General features: G+C 30.7%; 2 protein-coding genes across 4 annotated transcripts in view; one reads left to right on the forward strand and one right to left on the reverse strand.

The window, feature by feature from the left end:
* The window catches only part of LOC139487936 (double-strand break repair protein MRE11-like), a 41,638-nt gene extending 40,567 nt beyond the window's left edge, over positions 1 to 1,071 (reverse strand). Inside the window, exon 1 of one of the 2 annotated variants that reach the window (XM_071273177.1) lies at positions 965 to 1,071. The gene's annotated coding sequence lies outside the window, so the exon portion shown is untranslated. Of the gene's footprint in view, positions 1 to 952 lie in introns of both variants that reach the window. The other variant, XM_071273178.1, reaches the window with a different exon arrangement.
* Positions 1,071 to 11,798, forward strand: LOC139487937 (cilia-and flagella-associated protein 96-like). 2 transcript variants are annotated; one of them, XM_071273179.1, is made up of 7 exons: positions 1,071 to 1,477; positions 4,071 to 4,293; positions 4,934 to 5,071; positions 6,316 to 6,391; positions 7,856 to 8,038; positions 9,594 to 9,769; positions 10,288 to 11,798. In XM_071273179.1, exons 1-7 carry the CDS (start codon positions 1,384 to 1,386, stop codon positions 10,331 to 10,333), a joined length of 936 nt encoding a protein of 311 aa, XP_071129280.1. In that variant the 5' UTR covers positions 1,071 to 1,383; the 3' UTR covers positions 10,334 to 11,798. The 2 variants fall into 2 exon arrangements, with proteins under 2 accessions (XP_071129280.1, XP_071129282.1); XM_071273181.1 differs by lacking the exon at positions 6,316 to 6,391 and adding an exon at positions 5,719 to 5,794 and having other exon boundaries at positions 1,087 to 1,477.
* The last annotated feature ends 3,052 nt before the right edge of the window (positions 11,799 to 14,850 follow it).

Below are 14,850 nucleotides of genomic sequence, written 5' to 3' on the forward strand. Positions count from 1 at the left end.
GTGTCAGTTTAATTACATAAAATCGATAACAAATCATAAATATGTTTAAAATGGCGATTTAAAACTCAATCTCAACGAAATGACCGAAATTATTTCTGTTGAAAAATAAAATTTGACCTAAATCCCAATAAATGACTTAGGACTTTTTAGTTTCCAAATCGGTCATGTCTGGCATATATGACCATTTCCGGACCCTTGATATCATAAGACCTAAAAAAATATGCTGCTGGACTACACTGGAATAGACCACTTTCGAGTTCATCCTTCACCGGAAAAAAATCATCAATTATGCACGCCTTTATGACATCATTTACCAGATCGAGGGGATAGCCTGTATCCCTGCACTATTGACGTTCATCAAGCGTCTAGTTGAGCAGGATAAACTAGAAATAATGTTTGTTTTGTAAGTACTTAATCACAATTCCATAATGACAGCAGTGCTGATTGTCAATTATGAGAATTTAATTTGACGAATAATTCTTGCAGTATCATGAATATAGCATTATGGTTTTCCTACCACTCACTCATCGTTTGAACGGAAGTGATGATGCCCTAGAACACACGAATGATGTTCACTAAAACCAGAGTTTTTTTACGGAAATGCATGGAAAACGAAAGTAGTCTATTTTAGCTAATTAGAATGACTATTTTGAAAGTATCAAATAAGTTATTTGCTGTTCAGAGTCCTTGTGGGGTATACAGCAACATGTATGTTATAATAATAGAATGAAAAAATAGTTATTACAATAAACTAAATTATGTTCTGACACATGGTATTTGTTTGAATTACACTGTACAAATGTATAGTACTGACAAACATGACAAAACTGTCAAAAGACTATAAAATGACTATTTCAGCATGTTAATAAAATTGTTATGATCTGTCATGATCAGATATCCCATATGAAATAACAGTCCATTTTAATTGGTGAGTGGGTAATGAAAACTATACCTTAGAGCTTACATAGAATTACGGATATCTTTCTACAGTTTAATCATCTATGATACTAAAAAAGGCAAAACGAAAGTACACAAAGTTGCTACAATAAATAATGGCGGGAATGATCTCCCTTTAATCAACCGGATATCCGCCGCAGTCCCTAGCGGAAATCTCCATAGCAATTGTTCACACAATGGAAGATAATTCTCCTGTTTAGGGAAAAATTGGAATTATCGTGCATTAAACAAGCAGTATTGATGCACAAAAATTATCAGAATCGCTTCTGAATAAGATTGCACGATTGTAAAATACTTTCAGCTAACATTTGGCTGCTATCAAAGTCAATTCTATTGAAACCACAGGATAACAATAGAGGAAAGCTTCGTGAAGTGCAGTGCGAGAGACTTTTTTTTTTAGTTTAGACATATACACACAGAATCAAGATGGGAGATAAGAAGAATGATATGGACAGAATTGGTCTGTTCCAGGAAATGGGATATGTCACAATTGGAGACAAATACAAATCAGCCGGTCAAGGTATGATATTGTTACAAGTACTGTTCTTATCTGCAGGTGTCCCTAGGTCTACGGTTCCACAGCTATCGTCCCTCTTGACACTTCTTCTTCATAAATTTATTTGTCTTAAGTTATAAGATGTAAAAAAAGCAGCTAGAAATTCAGTTACAAAAAAATGGCAACGCAGATGGGAAAACAGTAATGCTGGACGTCATTATTTCAGATTTCATCCTGAAGTTAAAAATAAAGTAAAAAAAAGACTTGTGTCAAAAAAAATGTACAACATAATCAACAGTTTACGAACAGGTTATTCTAAATTAAATGCATACCAATTTATAATAAACCAGCACATCAACTCGGAAACCAGTGATCACTGCAAACAAAAAGAAAATGTACAACACTACCTTTTTGAATGTGATCTGTATTCAGATGCCAGAGACAAATTATTTCATCAAATCTACTTTATAACAGAACAAATTCCAACAGATTTAGACAATTTATTAACAATCAATTTGCCAAATGCAGAAAATATCACTCAACTATTAGCGGAGTACATAGAGGAAACAAACCGTTTTAGTGGATAATTTGATACAAATTTCTTTAAAATATTATTATATTTAAATTTTTCATGTCATTTCAATTACCTAATTAACAATTTTTTTATTTTTTTCACTTCGTACATTGATTCTTTAATATTTTTAAAGCGCCACCTTCAATATAAAAGTACAAAGGAGTAACTACATTTGTGATTAATAATTTTACAAGAGAGATTACTCTGTCATCACGACAAAGATTAAAGGTTGAAGTCCCACATAAAAGCACATTTTCTTCTCACTGGTACCTTACTCACATTTTTTGTTGTTGAAAACTATATAATAAAATTAAACAAAAAAGTTCCCTTAATCTGGGTATTTCTCGTTTTAATATAAATTACTGATTAGACCGTTGGTTTTCCTTTTGAATAGTTTTACACTACAAATTTTTGGGGCCCTTTTTAGCTTGCTGTTCAGTGTGAGCCAAGGCTCCATGTTGAAGGCTGTACCTTGATCTACATGTATAATGGTTTACTTTTATCAATTGTTACTTGGATGGAGAGTTGTCTCATTGGCACTAATAGACAAAGGTCATGACATAATGGGAGTACATTGTACCTTAATTTTGATGAATCAGGTTATTTGTTTTCCGGACAATAACAGTAACAATAATAATTTGACATCCCTGACAAGTCAAGGTATGGATAATGTGTTGAATCTAATACTATATGGATATTTTAATAAATCAAGGTAAAATTCTAACCAATTAAAGCTAACTATAGATAAAAATCACTGTTGACGCCTGACAGTAAAGGGCATTTATACCCTCATTGACCGCTATTTGGGAATCTGCAACACTTGCCAATACCTGAACTATTGATATTATACATCAATCACTTAAATTCCTTTGTAGTGTCAGATGTTTTTATATTGACATCAAAATTTTACAAGAACCTTTGTGATGTCTAGGCTCTAAGTTCTTTTCTAGTCAATAACAGCCATGCTCATTTTAACATGAGTCTTCTGATCTTCTATTCTATGTCTTTGCAACAGTCTGGTCTAAATATGCGTTTGTCGTCTGTCTAGTTTGTGTTGATATCCCCCTGTTAGATGTTTAGTAAAGTAACACTGAAAATGATTGATGTGTTTACAGCTTAAATTACTTCCTAATGCTTGTAGAGTTAAACTTTGGTAGGCTTGCTTGCTCTGTTTGTATAAACATTAATTCAAGCTTTCCTGTTTGAATGGTTTCACACTAGTAATTTTTGGGGCCCTTTATATCCACGGCTCCATGTTGAAGACCGTACTTTGACCTATAAGGGTTCACTTTTATAAATTGTGACTTGGATGGAGAGAGTTGTCTGATTGGCACTCATATCACATCTTCTTATATCTATTGTAATTAAAATTGACATCTTCAAACAATATATATATAGGCATATTTTAACTTGTAATTTGTATATATTATATTTAAATTTGATTGGACGTTATACCAATTACTATTGTACAATTTACAAATAAAGCAAGCAAGCAAACCAAAGTTTTACATGCAAAAGAAAATTGGCTGTAAACATGTTTAAATAGCTGTCATTTGCAACAGCTTCTTATTGTCACTATTTCTCCTAAGGGAGGCTATAAAGATTTATAATATATCTTCTTAAAGTGGCAGGTGTGCTTGACTTCAATCTTAATTGACTTGGATAGCATGTATTTCTACCGAAAGTATTTTTCTCTGGGGCCAGCACTTTGGCTTCTCCAATAAAAACTGACAGCCATGAAATAACACATTACAATGTATGTACTGAACCAAACATTAAACACCAATCCATCAATACATCTTTTTCATATGATAGTTCTGAACAATTTGAAATCATCTTTTTGTGGCCTAATGGACATTTGAATTACAATAAGAAAAACAACTGTAGTTAATAACGTCAAAAAAAGATTTGTTTGTACATGTATATTAAATTCTGAAAAGTGAACTTAAATATAAAATTAAAAAATCAGTAGTTCTATATAATCTGTATTAAAAATAATCTTCCTTTCTTACATATTTTACCTTTTTCATCTTTTGTTTGTAGTGGCATTCAATGACGCTTCACAAAAAGGCAAACAGATGTTGCCTGGAGGGAGTAAGGATAGATCAGCATTACAAGCAGGATATTTTACAGATAAATTTGGTAGAGTTTTTGAATCAGAAGGATATTCGGATCCAATCAAACTACGACGGCAGCACAGACTTAGAGAAGCTCAGAAAAATATAGTTAAAAGTGCATTTTTACCAAGTAGTGGTGAAAAGAAAATGTATGTACTTTAATTTCAAAACCTAATTATACAAGGGATTTTAGAAGTAAAAATAGTTTTAGTTGCCTTGGAAAAATAATTCAAATATTCAATAAATGGACAGTACTATGATGTCTTTTAATCTGTGACACACATTTGATTCCTCACAACAATACAACATGTGTCTCATATATGATTCACTGAGACAGTTTCAAATTCGTAAATTGCTGACTCAGATACAGTTTAAATTCATTTCATAATACATGTATGTGATTGTCCTGAATATGTTTGAATAAATATGCTACACTGGTCACGAGGTATAGCTATTTGATTGATCAATTTTATATCCTTCATTTTTAAAAACATTATTTAACAGTCTAGGATTTTAGCAAAATTCCTATAACTGTGATTAGGTAAAAGGTTATAAATATAGTGGGGAAAATTTGTCAGCTGCATATAAAGCAATTGTAATGTAACGAACCTATTTCATCTACACGTAATTCAAATCCTTATGGTTCTGTTTCAAAGGGATTGTCACTAAATAGCAGAAAAGCCATATAGAGGCGATTTAGACAATTAAAACAAATTATTTACATATTCCATATTGCATTTTATATGCTTTTAATCCAAGTAATAATTAAATGTTTGGTTATAATTTTAGGTCTGGATTAGGAAGTCATTATGGTACATTAAGTGGTCCAATTGGTGCACTGAGTCCGCAGGCTAAACCAGGAAAACCACATAAAACTTCAGGAAAGAACTTTATGACAAATCCAGGAAAGAGGGGAACAGGATTTGGGTAAGAAATTATTTGATGACTTTGTTGTTAATAAAAAATAGAAATGTGTGCACCAATGTTTATTGAGTTCTCATTTATTTACATTTTATAACTTTCTTGCCAAGTGAAACCTGTATCAGAACATTATTACATTTGCCATTAATCATTTTTTTAAATAATAATGCATGTAATATTTCCCACTGGACATTGAAATACATGTACAAGGTAGCTATAATCTAATTACTTTATCTGGACATTGAAATAGCTATTATCCAAATAGTTTATCCAAGTGCGAAAAAAGGTGATTCAAGTAAATGAAGCATTAATCAATCATACTTACAAGAATTATTAAGGTGAAGGATAAATAATAATTTTATTCAATTATATTTACATGTTGACATAGTGTATTATTAATTAATGGTGCTTTAAAATGATTTTCATATCTTATGAATATTTGTGACATACAACATGATGAGAAGAATAAAAGAAAATATGGGGTAAACAATAAGGTGACAGGAGCGTATTAACACAAAAAAACATAGATATGAAGAAGTCAACATAGGGTGTACAACAAATTCAATAGGCAAAAAAAATCATGGATAATTTTAACTTGTTGTAATTATTCTGAAATCAATGAAATACAATTGGCATGTTTGATAAAATTTCAGGTATCTTGGTGTAACACTTGGGCAATATCCAAAATATCAAAATGAGCCTTATGAAGTACATAAGGATATTACAAAGGTTTGTTACAATCACATTGTAACACTTACTTGCTAACAATCCTACATGTTGTGTTGATTGTCATCTTACCCATGTGCTTTCCTTGTGTGACATATATGTCTTTTGTTGTGAGAAAATATATACCAAACAAATGCTTTTTTTTTTGAATAAATTTCATTCATATAATCTAAAGTTGAATTTCAAATTTGATCATTTGTTTGGTGCAAAATCACTCTAATTTATTGTCACATCTTGTGTGTCTTTGACTAAAACATATAATGATGCCTGTAATTAATAGAAATGTCATGTTTCAGCCTATTTCTTGTTCTCCTTTTCCTTTTCTTTTTGGAAAACATAATATAATTTTGTTTTTAAACTTGCAGCTGATAAATTCAACAGTAGAATAAAGATAAAATGTCTATGAATAAAGTACTACGATCTTATGTGGCTGAAAACATGATATTTCTATTATCACTTTTTATTTAACAATAATTCTTTTAACTGCTTTTGCTTTTGCTGTTGATACTGTGTGTGTTTTCTAGCTATGTTGGCATAACTCTTGGAGATTATCCTAAGTACCAAGGTGATTCCTATAGCAGAGCAAGGGAAATAACTAAGGTAATATTTGTTCATGTTATTCTCTGAAGGATGTACTGAACATTTGTAATTTCTTAACTTTTTAAACCTGAAAAAAAATTATCGAGACTGTACTGTGATCATGCATGCATTGATTCTACCCTGAGCTTATGTACATGTATATACGTGTTAAATGTATTTTTATTGTTTTTGAGATTATGAATAATTGAATATAATAACTAAGTAGGGAAAATCTATTATATTTAAGTAATTAATTACAAACCTATTGTTTCATAATTCACATTATGCAAATTAATTTTAGTACTGGTATATCAGATAGTTTGATTAATATAGTTCCCTTAATGAGCTCAGACAAAATAACTTTTTCTCTTGTTCTAAACAAGAGGTTCAATATTAATATTTTAGTAAACAAAAATTTCAATCACAATTTACTTCTGGTGTATTGCCTTAGTTTTGTGAGAGAGAAAAAAAAACACCATAATTTCGTTTGTTTTTGTTTTTATGAAATAATATGTTGTTAGTTTGCCCAATTGAATTGTTTCCGATTTTTACGCCAAGGGCTTATATAGCCAACAATTCAGTATGGGTTTTCTCATTGTTGAAGGCTGTATAGAAGTCTACAAAGTTGCTTGTATCCACTTCATTTCAACTTGGGGTATCTGTCTCATTCACAATCATACTGCATATCCTTATTTTATAAATTTGTAATTGATCTGAAAATACAACATGTGCCCTAAACTGTTTTGCTTTTAAACCTTTTCAACCTCATCCTCCTACATGTATGCTAAGTGTGAGTGCTTTTTGGATCTTTTAAATACCTTATTCCTTTTTCTGATACTTTTAATTACAGGTCTAATATGCTTAGCACAATAATATGTGCATTCTTGTTTTTTATTGTAATCTATTTGTAGAATTTGTGAAAAGATTTTCATAATTGCTCTTTGAATTGTTTTGGGGTGTACATAAATTACCCTTATTTTAATATGGATCATATATATAAATACAGATTTAAGTAAAGTGGATTTCATTGAAACTGTTATTGGTTATTTCTTGAATACTTCTGATGTCCACCTTTTATTTTTGATAAAATACAAATTATTTATGAGGTTTCCAACATTTCCTGTCTATAAAAGGAGATAAGCATATCATTGGGATTTCAATGAAATTTTACAGAATCTTTGATTAAAAAATAAAGTTGTGCACTTCACAATTAAAGATATTGATGAAAGATGACAGAAGACATTGAAACTATGTTCTTATTTTTACATATAAAAAAGTTTAAATGATAGATTGAACTTGAATGATACTGTGGATTCATTTATTTTCATGTGTGTTAAGGAAAACTTGCATGTGCGTGGATATTTAATATTAATATACACACGAAATCCAACGAATAATAATGAATCCAAAGTATTAGAGATATGCATAGTTTTCTAAAGTGTTTTTGATTGATTAACATTTTTTTTGTGCTTTACATTTTTACAGAAAGAACTTGCTGCACATAAAGCTGCATTGAAAGGAGATTCATTTAAACTGAATATGCATCCTAAATCTTACTTTGATTCCAATCCATATCACACAGACAAACCAATGTCCAGAAAAGGATCAGCATCTATTACAAAGAAATTGGATGGTCCAAAATTCAAACCAAGTAATCCTGGAAAGAGAGTAAGTAAAGGGTGCAATCAACAGTTTTTTACGTGACGTCATTCTGTAACAGGGCATGTAATAGTGGACCCATCATGCAGAAGTCAGATATTCATAGTTATATAGATATCTATACATCAATGGAAAGATAATTCTATGAACTTTCTGAATAAATAAAAAAAAATCCAACATCTCTTGTTTAAACATGCAAATTGGTACAAGTTATCAGCTGGAAATTAGGCATTTTCCCCCTAAAAAAACCTTAAAAACAGACCACCTTTGGACACACGGATCAGTAACCTGTGCATATATTTGAGATTTCTTATAATATGCATTTCGAAGAGCTTATCCGGCTGATTTAAGAAAATGTAGTTTCAGCCTACGTTCGCCTGCTCCGAAAGGAGCTATCTTACCTGACAAATCAAAGTGCTTTTTGCAACAGGTGAAAATCAGCTGTTTATGGAGTTGCCTCCCATATAGTAGGAAGTCACAAAAACATTTTTTTTTTTTAAATCTTGACAAAAGTGGCATTTTAATTGAACTTCAATATATGTTTTTCACATTGAACATAAAAAACAATCAACTTTTTCATTTAGTGGTATATAAATAGCAGGGAATTCCATCAGTATGTAAATCTCACTGGGGAAATACCCCTAGTTTTTAGTACGAAACTGTTTATAGCACCCAAAGGGGTTATTTGAAAGTTTTCACATTAAGGTGGTACCTAACACTACAGGGAGATAACTCTGTAAAGTCAGCTTAACATTTTAATTACGTTGTGTTGTAAAAGGAATATTAAGCTTCTCAATGATCAAAATTGATGTTTGTCAAATTGCTATATAACCAGTGTAATTTTTCTGACAAAACGGTTGGTTCAAAAATTTAATTTTTTTTTTTTTTTTAAAGGGTCAAAGTAAACATTTTGAAAAAATTTTATGAAAATTAAACGAGCCAAATTAATTTTAGTGAAAGTGTTGGGTACCACCTTTAAACTGTACACTAATAATAAACAATATTGGTTATTTCAAAGTTTTCACATTAAATGTGTACACTAACAATAAACAACATCTAAGTGGAGTAATTGGTTTTCATTAAACCCATATAAAACATATTTTTGTATAGAAGAACAATTTATTGTCTGCCTCAAACTGCAAAATTCTAGTTTAAAAAATCTATTTGGTTTATTCAAGAATTTGTATACCTAGTTAGAATTTAATGTTCAGGTTTTTTCTGCCTAAAAGATTAGAAAGTATATTGTATATCAATTTTGTACAGATGCAGCATTATATCATTAATAGTTTTTTAATGGTAAAAAGGCAAGATATTTAATGTTATGATTTAATTTTGACCAATAACCAGAAGACATGTTGAAATAAAAATATGTTTGTATTAAAATAAACACTTAATTTTTATTCATCTTGAAAAAAAATTATAAAGTTGTCTGACCACAAATGGGTTGAGACCACTACATATTTGATAGTCAAGTGGGATGTAAAGGTATTTTTTTTCATGCACTTAAACAATATCTTCTTTTACATGAGTTTATTTTTTTCTAAATATATACATGTTTTTGTAGCCTGCTGGATGTAAAGCTGGAACATTTGATCCTTACCCATCACACTCAGCTGATCCTTATAAGATGAAAATACATCGTCCAGTCAATGTTGTCAACAAGAGTGGAAAAATATTTGTCCCATCACAAGGTCCAAAAACTACACCTTCTGTCTCTATAGTGGATCAAAATGTTATGAGGTAAGTAAACAAAACTATACATGTATATAACTTTTCTTGCATGGACAACAAATTTTATTCAGTTCTTATTTTCAACCAATTATTTTCATCTTCAAGAACGTTGCACAGTAGTAAATAACTTCATTGTTTTGTAAATGAATAATAAGTTATTAATGTTTTTAAATGAAGACTTTTAAGCTTTTCAATGCTCAGTGCAATATATTCTTTCAAAAATACTTATTACCATAAATAGTCTGAAAATGCCCAAATAACAAAGTTTTCCAAGTTTTTGAAAAAAATTGTGTGGTATCTGTTTTCCCTTGTTTGTTTTTACAGGGTAGTTGTCTCATGGACACAACAATAAAATCACATACTAAGTTATCTTTCTATAGCTTACTCAACAAGCTCCTTAATTGATGAAAAACATTCTTGTTATCTTCAAATTGAAAATTTGTAGGATCTGACATAAATACTTTTGGATGTTAACATTACGTCTTTTTCAAAATGCTCATCTCTTAATCTCTTTTCTTTTTTTTCAGAACAATCAACATACAGAATTACAGATCAGTGTCTTCAATAGTATAAGTTGTGTAGCCACCACATTAATTATTTAATTCCACCTTGATGTGCATTTTATGTATTTAGTCTGTTACCAGACACAAACTACATAAATTCATGAAGATTGAAGAACAGGAAAAAACTGTCTTACCATGCTCTGGATAGTATTTTGTTATGTTGGGATGAAGGAAATATGTCATTATGTCGGTCAATATGTATCTATTCATTTTCGTAAATACTGTATGTAAAATATGAAAAAGTAACTGTTTCACTGATACATCATTTTGTTGTTTCGTCACATAGTTCTGTGATTTGTTTACACAAAATTGAGTAATTGAAAAAGAGAAAATTGAGGGAAATTTGAGTTATCTTATGAAACTAGTATTAAAAGACAAAAAATCTTTAAGATGTATTCCATGAATATCAATGAATCCACAATACTTTCATTGGGTTAATTCACCTATACTTGACTGTTATTTGTTTGGTTTGTTTTTAAATATATAATTTTTCATTGTTTTGTTGAAGGAATCATGAATTTTCTTTGTTTTGTTTATGAAAAGCTGGATTTTTTTAAAATCTATTTAATGATTCTAACCAAAGTCGGGTCTTTTGTCAAATAATTTTGATTTATCTCCCCTTACTAAGATAGATTTTTCTTAATTGAAGGGAAAGGATTTGCTTGTTTTCATTGATAAGAATTCCAGTGTATGAGTTAAGATTTATATGTTAATTTTTAAACAAACCATTAAAAGTTAATATATAATATATCTTTGTTTGTATGTAAACATATGTATAAAGAAAGTTATGTAAATGCTATTTAAATGTGTCAAAGCTATTTTTGTTTTAATGTGATACACATATCGTTTGTTCTTTACCTCTCTTAAACCCTTTGTATAAATTTATTTTAAAACTATCTGTTAAATATTTTATTTTTAAAATTATGCAAGATATCTATATTTATATATGATGGGAAATACCATTTTCCTCGGAATACCACATAGATTGTTCACCCTTTACCTTATAAAATTAGGTGCTACAATTAGATATAAAGTAAATGTCCAAACAGGCAGAAATCAAAAGTTTGTATGGTTGACCTCTTTAATTTTCATATTTTATATTAATCTTGCTTAAAGAAGTGCAATATTAGTTATAAATTATTATGCTCAAGATATACAGTATTGCAATTTCTGTCAAAAATTGTGGTGCGAAAAAGATATGTAAAATCTAACATTTAGTTTTGACAGCAAAATCAATTAAAATTAAATTAAATTTTGAATTGAATAATCATGGTACCAGTGTTCACTTGGTGTTTGGCAGAGAAATATCTGATGAACATTGAGTAATTGTACTTGATTTGATTGCTAGTTTGGTCATTTACTTTATAATATTAGTGATAACTGCTGAAACACATCATAGAAGAGCACATCAGATTATGACCTATTTGATTTTTATTGGAGGATTATGAGTCTATTAAATGGTATTCTATTTTTAATGTTTGTTTTCTTTCTTTAATTGCCTTATCATACAAGTCATTGCTTTCACACACACAAAAATAAAGAAGCCGTACATGACTACAAGTCATTGCTTTCACCCACAAAAAATAAAATAAGCCTGACATGTATACAACTCATTGCTTTCACACACACAAAAAAAGCCTGACATTTATACAAGTCATTGCTTTCACACACAAAACATAAAACAAGAGACTGAGGTATACTTTAGAGAGACTACAACCAAACAAACCCCAAAAAACATGTAGTCTCAGGTCAACATTCAGTCATAAATAATGGACTGATGAGATGACAAAACTTCACTAACAGACTATCAAAACTTAAATCAAGATGTCCTGTCATCACAAATATTGTCAGGTTCTTGCATGAATATAAAAAAGAAGATGTGGTATGGTTGCCAATGAGACAACTCTCCACAAGAAACCAAATGACACAGAAATTAACAACTTTTGGTCACCGTACTCATACCGCATAGTCAGCTATAAAAGGCACGAAAATGACATGTAAAACAAGAAAATGAACGGCCTTATTTATGTACATAATAAATTATCGAAAAACATAAATGTAACATGGGGCAGGGTTTAACATGTTAGCGGGATCTCAACTCTTCCCCTAACCTGAGACAGTGGTGTAACAGTACAACATAAAAACATGGTTGATTTGATGATACATTTATAGTTGCTTACTTTTCTATTAAACACATAGCTGCACTTATCAATGGAAGGAATTTGTAACTACTGTTAAATTGTGGACAAGCTACACATTATTGCCATGTGATTCCCTATCATAAAGAGCTGAAACAATTCTGTGCATTTAAAAGATTAAGCTTTGATTTACCATTTTGTTACTCACTTTTCAGTGTTAGTGTTTGCTGCGGGCAAAGAAGTTAACAAAACTATAGACAAAAAAATTATTGTTTACTGTGTTTTTTAACTGCTTATCAGCAATGTACAGTACACCTTTCCATCAGTCTATACAAAATAGTGTTGACCTAGTATTTCTGATAGTATCTGGAAGACCAATATACAAAATGTATCACAAAACTGAGTTGTCCGAGAACTCTTTCAGGTAGACATGAATGCCTTACAATCAGCATCTAGACCAAATATAGTTAATCTATTACTTATTTAGTATCAAAAATAAATTGGAAGTATGTCCATTGGACACAGATGATGTCCGTGATTGCATATAACGTTATTTAGGAACATAACTCAATTATGGTCAAAATGAAGCTACCCAAATTTGTACTTGATCTGAGTTTTGGGGAAATCAGCATTGTATACAAATTTCATCATATTTTGTGGAGGCAAACTTCAGCCTTTTCTGGCTGCGTTGAAGACCAAATGGTGGTCTTCGGATGTTGTCTTTTTGACACTTTGCCCATTTCCATTTTCATTTTTATTCAGAAAGAGAACAGAAACTCAAAATTCAGCAACTTTTTCCACATGAAAAGGGGTATAACTCTAGAAAGGTAAAACAAGTTTATTCAGAGAAGAGAACAGAAACTCAAAATTCAGCAACTTTTTCCACATGAAAAGGGGTATAACTCTAGAAAGGTAAAAGTGATGCCACCAGAATTCAAACCTGATCTATGGTCATTAATTACATAACAGTTGGGTACAGATGCGCATTAGTTTTTCCATAGGCCGTAATGGTAACGTTTTCTTCTGTTGCTCAGTCCATATCGTTAACTTGGATATGTGTGATGGCTCGTTTCGAAGCTGAGACATTTTGACATATGTGGTTAAATTTTCGGGGTACGAAGTGAGATTACTTTTTGTGATGCGGCTCCTCATGGTAAATAATCCCATTTTTAACACAAAAAGTTCTTTGAAAATTTAATACTTTGAACACATTTAATAGCTCCATAGATTTTACACATTTATTCTGTGTTCCCCTACTTTCTAAATTAACTCAAATGGTTAAGCTCAGTCACTTGTTTATCATAGAAAAGTGTCAAATATCACTACACAGAGAATTTTTGTTTACACGTGACTTTTGAGTTCCTCATTTCAAGGCGCATTAGGGATCTTGTCCCAGTTATTGAAAAACTGGTTATTATCGTGATATATGGACTGCCCACAGGACAGTGGTATTGACTTAGACAGTGATAATGACCGTGCCAATGGACTGTCCTGTTCCATATATCAAGCTAATGACCAGTTTTTCAATAACTATTATGTTTATTTCATTGAGAAACCATGTTTTAATAAGAATTCATAAATTCAAATTGTTGAAAGTAACCTCAAGATAATGTACGACTTCTATAGGAAAGAGAGATGACCGGTCATAGTTTTAAATAACTATAAGTCTGCCATTCAGTTGTGCAATGTTTCAGTATACGAAATACAAAATACAGTTTACTTTAATTTTATAAGTAGCAAAGCGGCCATTAAAGTATGTGTCTTCCATTTTTCCTAACTGTTAACTGTAAACATGTCTGAATCAGGATTGCGTTTTATTACAAAACGTCACTCAAACAGAGAAACCACGCCCCACCAGTCATTATTATGTAAAAGTCTGTTAACGTCTGGTTTTCCGGGCCTTTTTGTTCTGTTAATGACCGATGGAATTTATTACTGAAGAATAAAGAATGTCATATGTCCCCTTTTTGTCCAATAAGATGAGCTTATTTTTAACCGATATGAAATAAAAACATTTAGTTGAGACAAACTAAGTCAGAGTCTGGTAAAACAAGTAAACCAATCTGACAGACATAAAAAGTCTTGCAATTGGTTCTATATACGGAGTATAGTTGCCCTTACATAAAGTGCTTTGTGGATTCAGACAATTATTGTACTAAGCTCCATCTACTTAGCATGAACAGACTATTAAGTAGTTAAATAAAAGCTGCTCTCACTACCAGGCAACAGTGTGCTTTTCCAGATTTTCTTTCTAAACTATATATGCCAAAATGAAGAATTTTAAATGTCAATGAACATTCTTACACAAGGTGTGGTAATGTTTGATAGCAAACTCAAAATACAAAACTACTTATTATTTTTGTGAGACAAATAAAATGAAAATTAAATA

Source organism: Mytilus edulis, chromosome 9 (genome assembly GCF_963676685.1).
Source record: "Mytilus edulis chromosome 9, xbMytEdul2.2, whole genome shotgun sequence".
NCBI lineage: Eukaryota > Metazoa > Mollusca > Bivalvia > Mytilida > Mytilidae > Mytilus > Mytilus edulis.

What these genes read in the sequence shown, in the direction of transcription:
- LOC139487937 (XM_071273179.1), top strand. Translation starts at nt 1,384, where the DNA reads ATGGGAGATAAGAAGAATGATATGGACAGAATTGGTCTGTTCCAGGAA. An exon ending in AGTAGTGGTGAAAAGAAAAT is followed by an intron (nt 4,294 to 4,933) that starts GTATGTACTTTA and finishes TTATAATTTTAG; the next exon opens with GTCTGGATTAGGAAGTCATT. An exon ending in GTGGATCAAAATGTTATGAG is followed by an intron (nt 9,770 to 10,287) that starts GTAAGTAAACAA and finishes CTTTTTTTTCAG; the next exon opens with AACAATCAACATACAGAATT.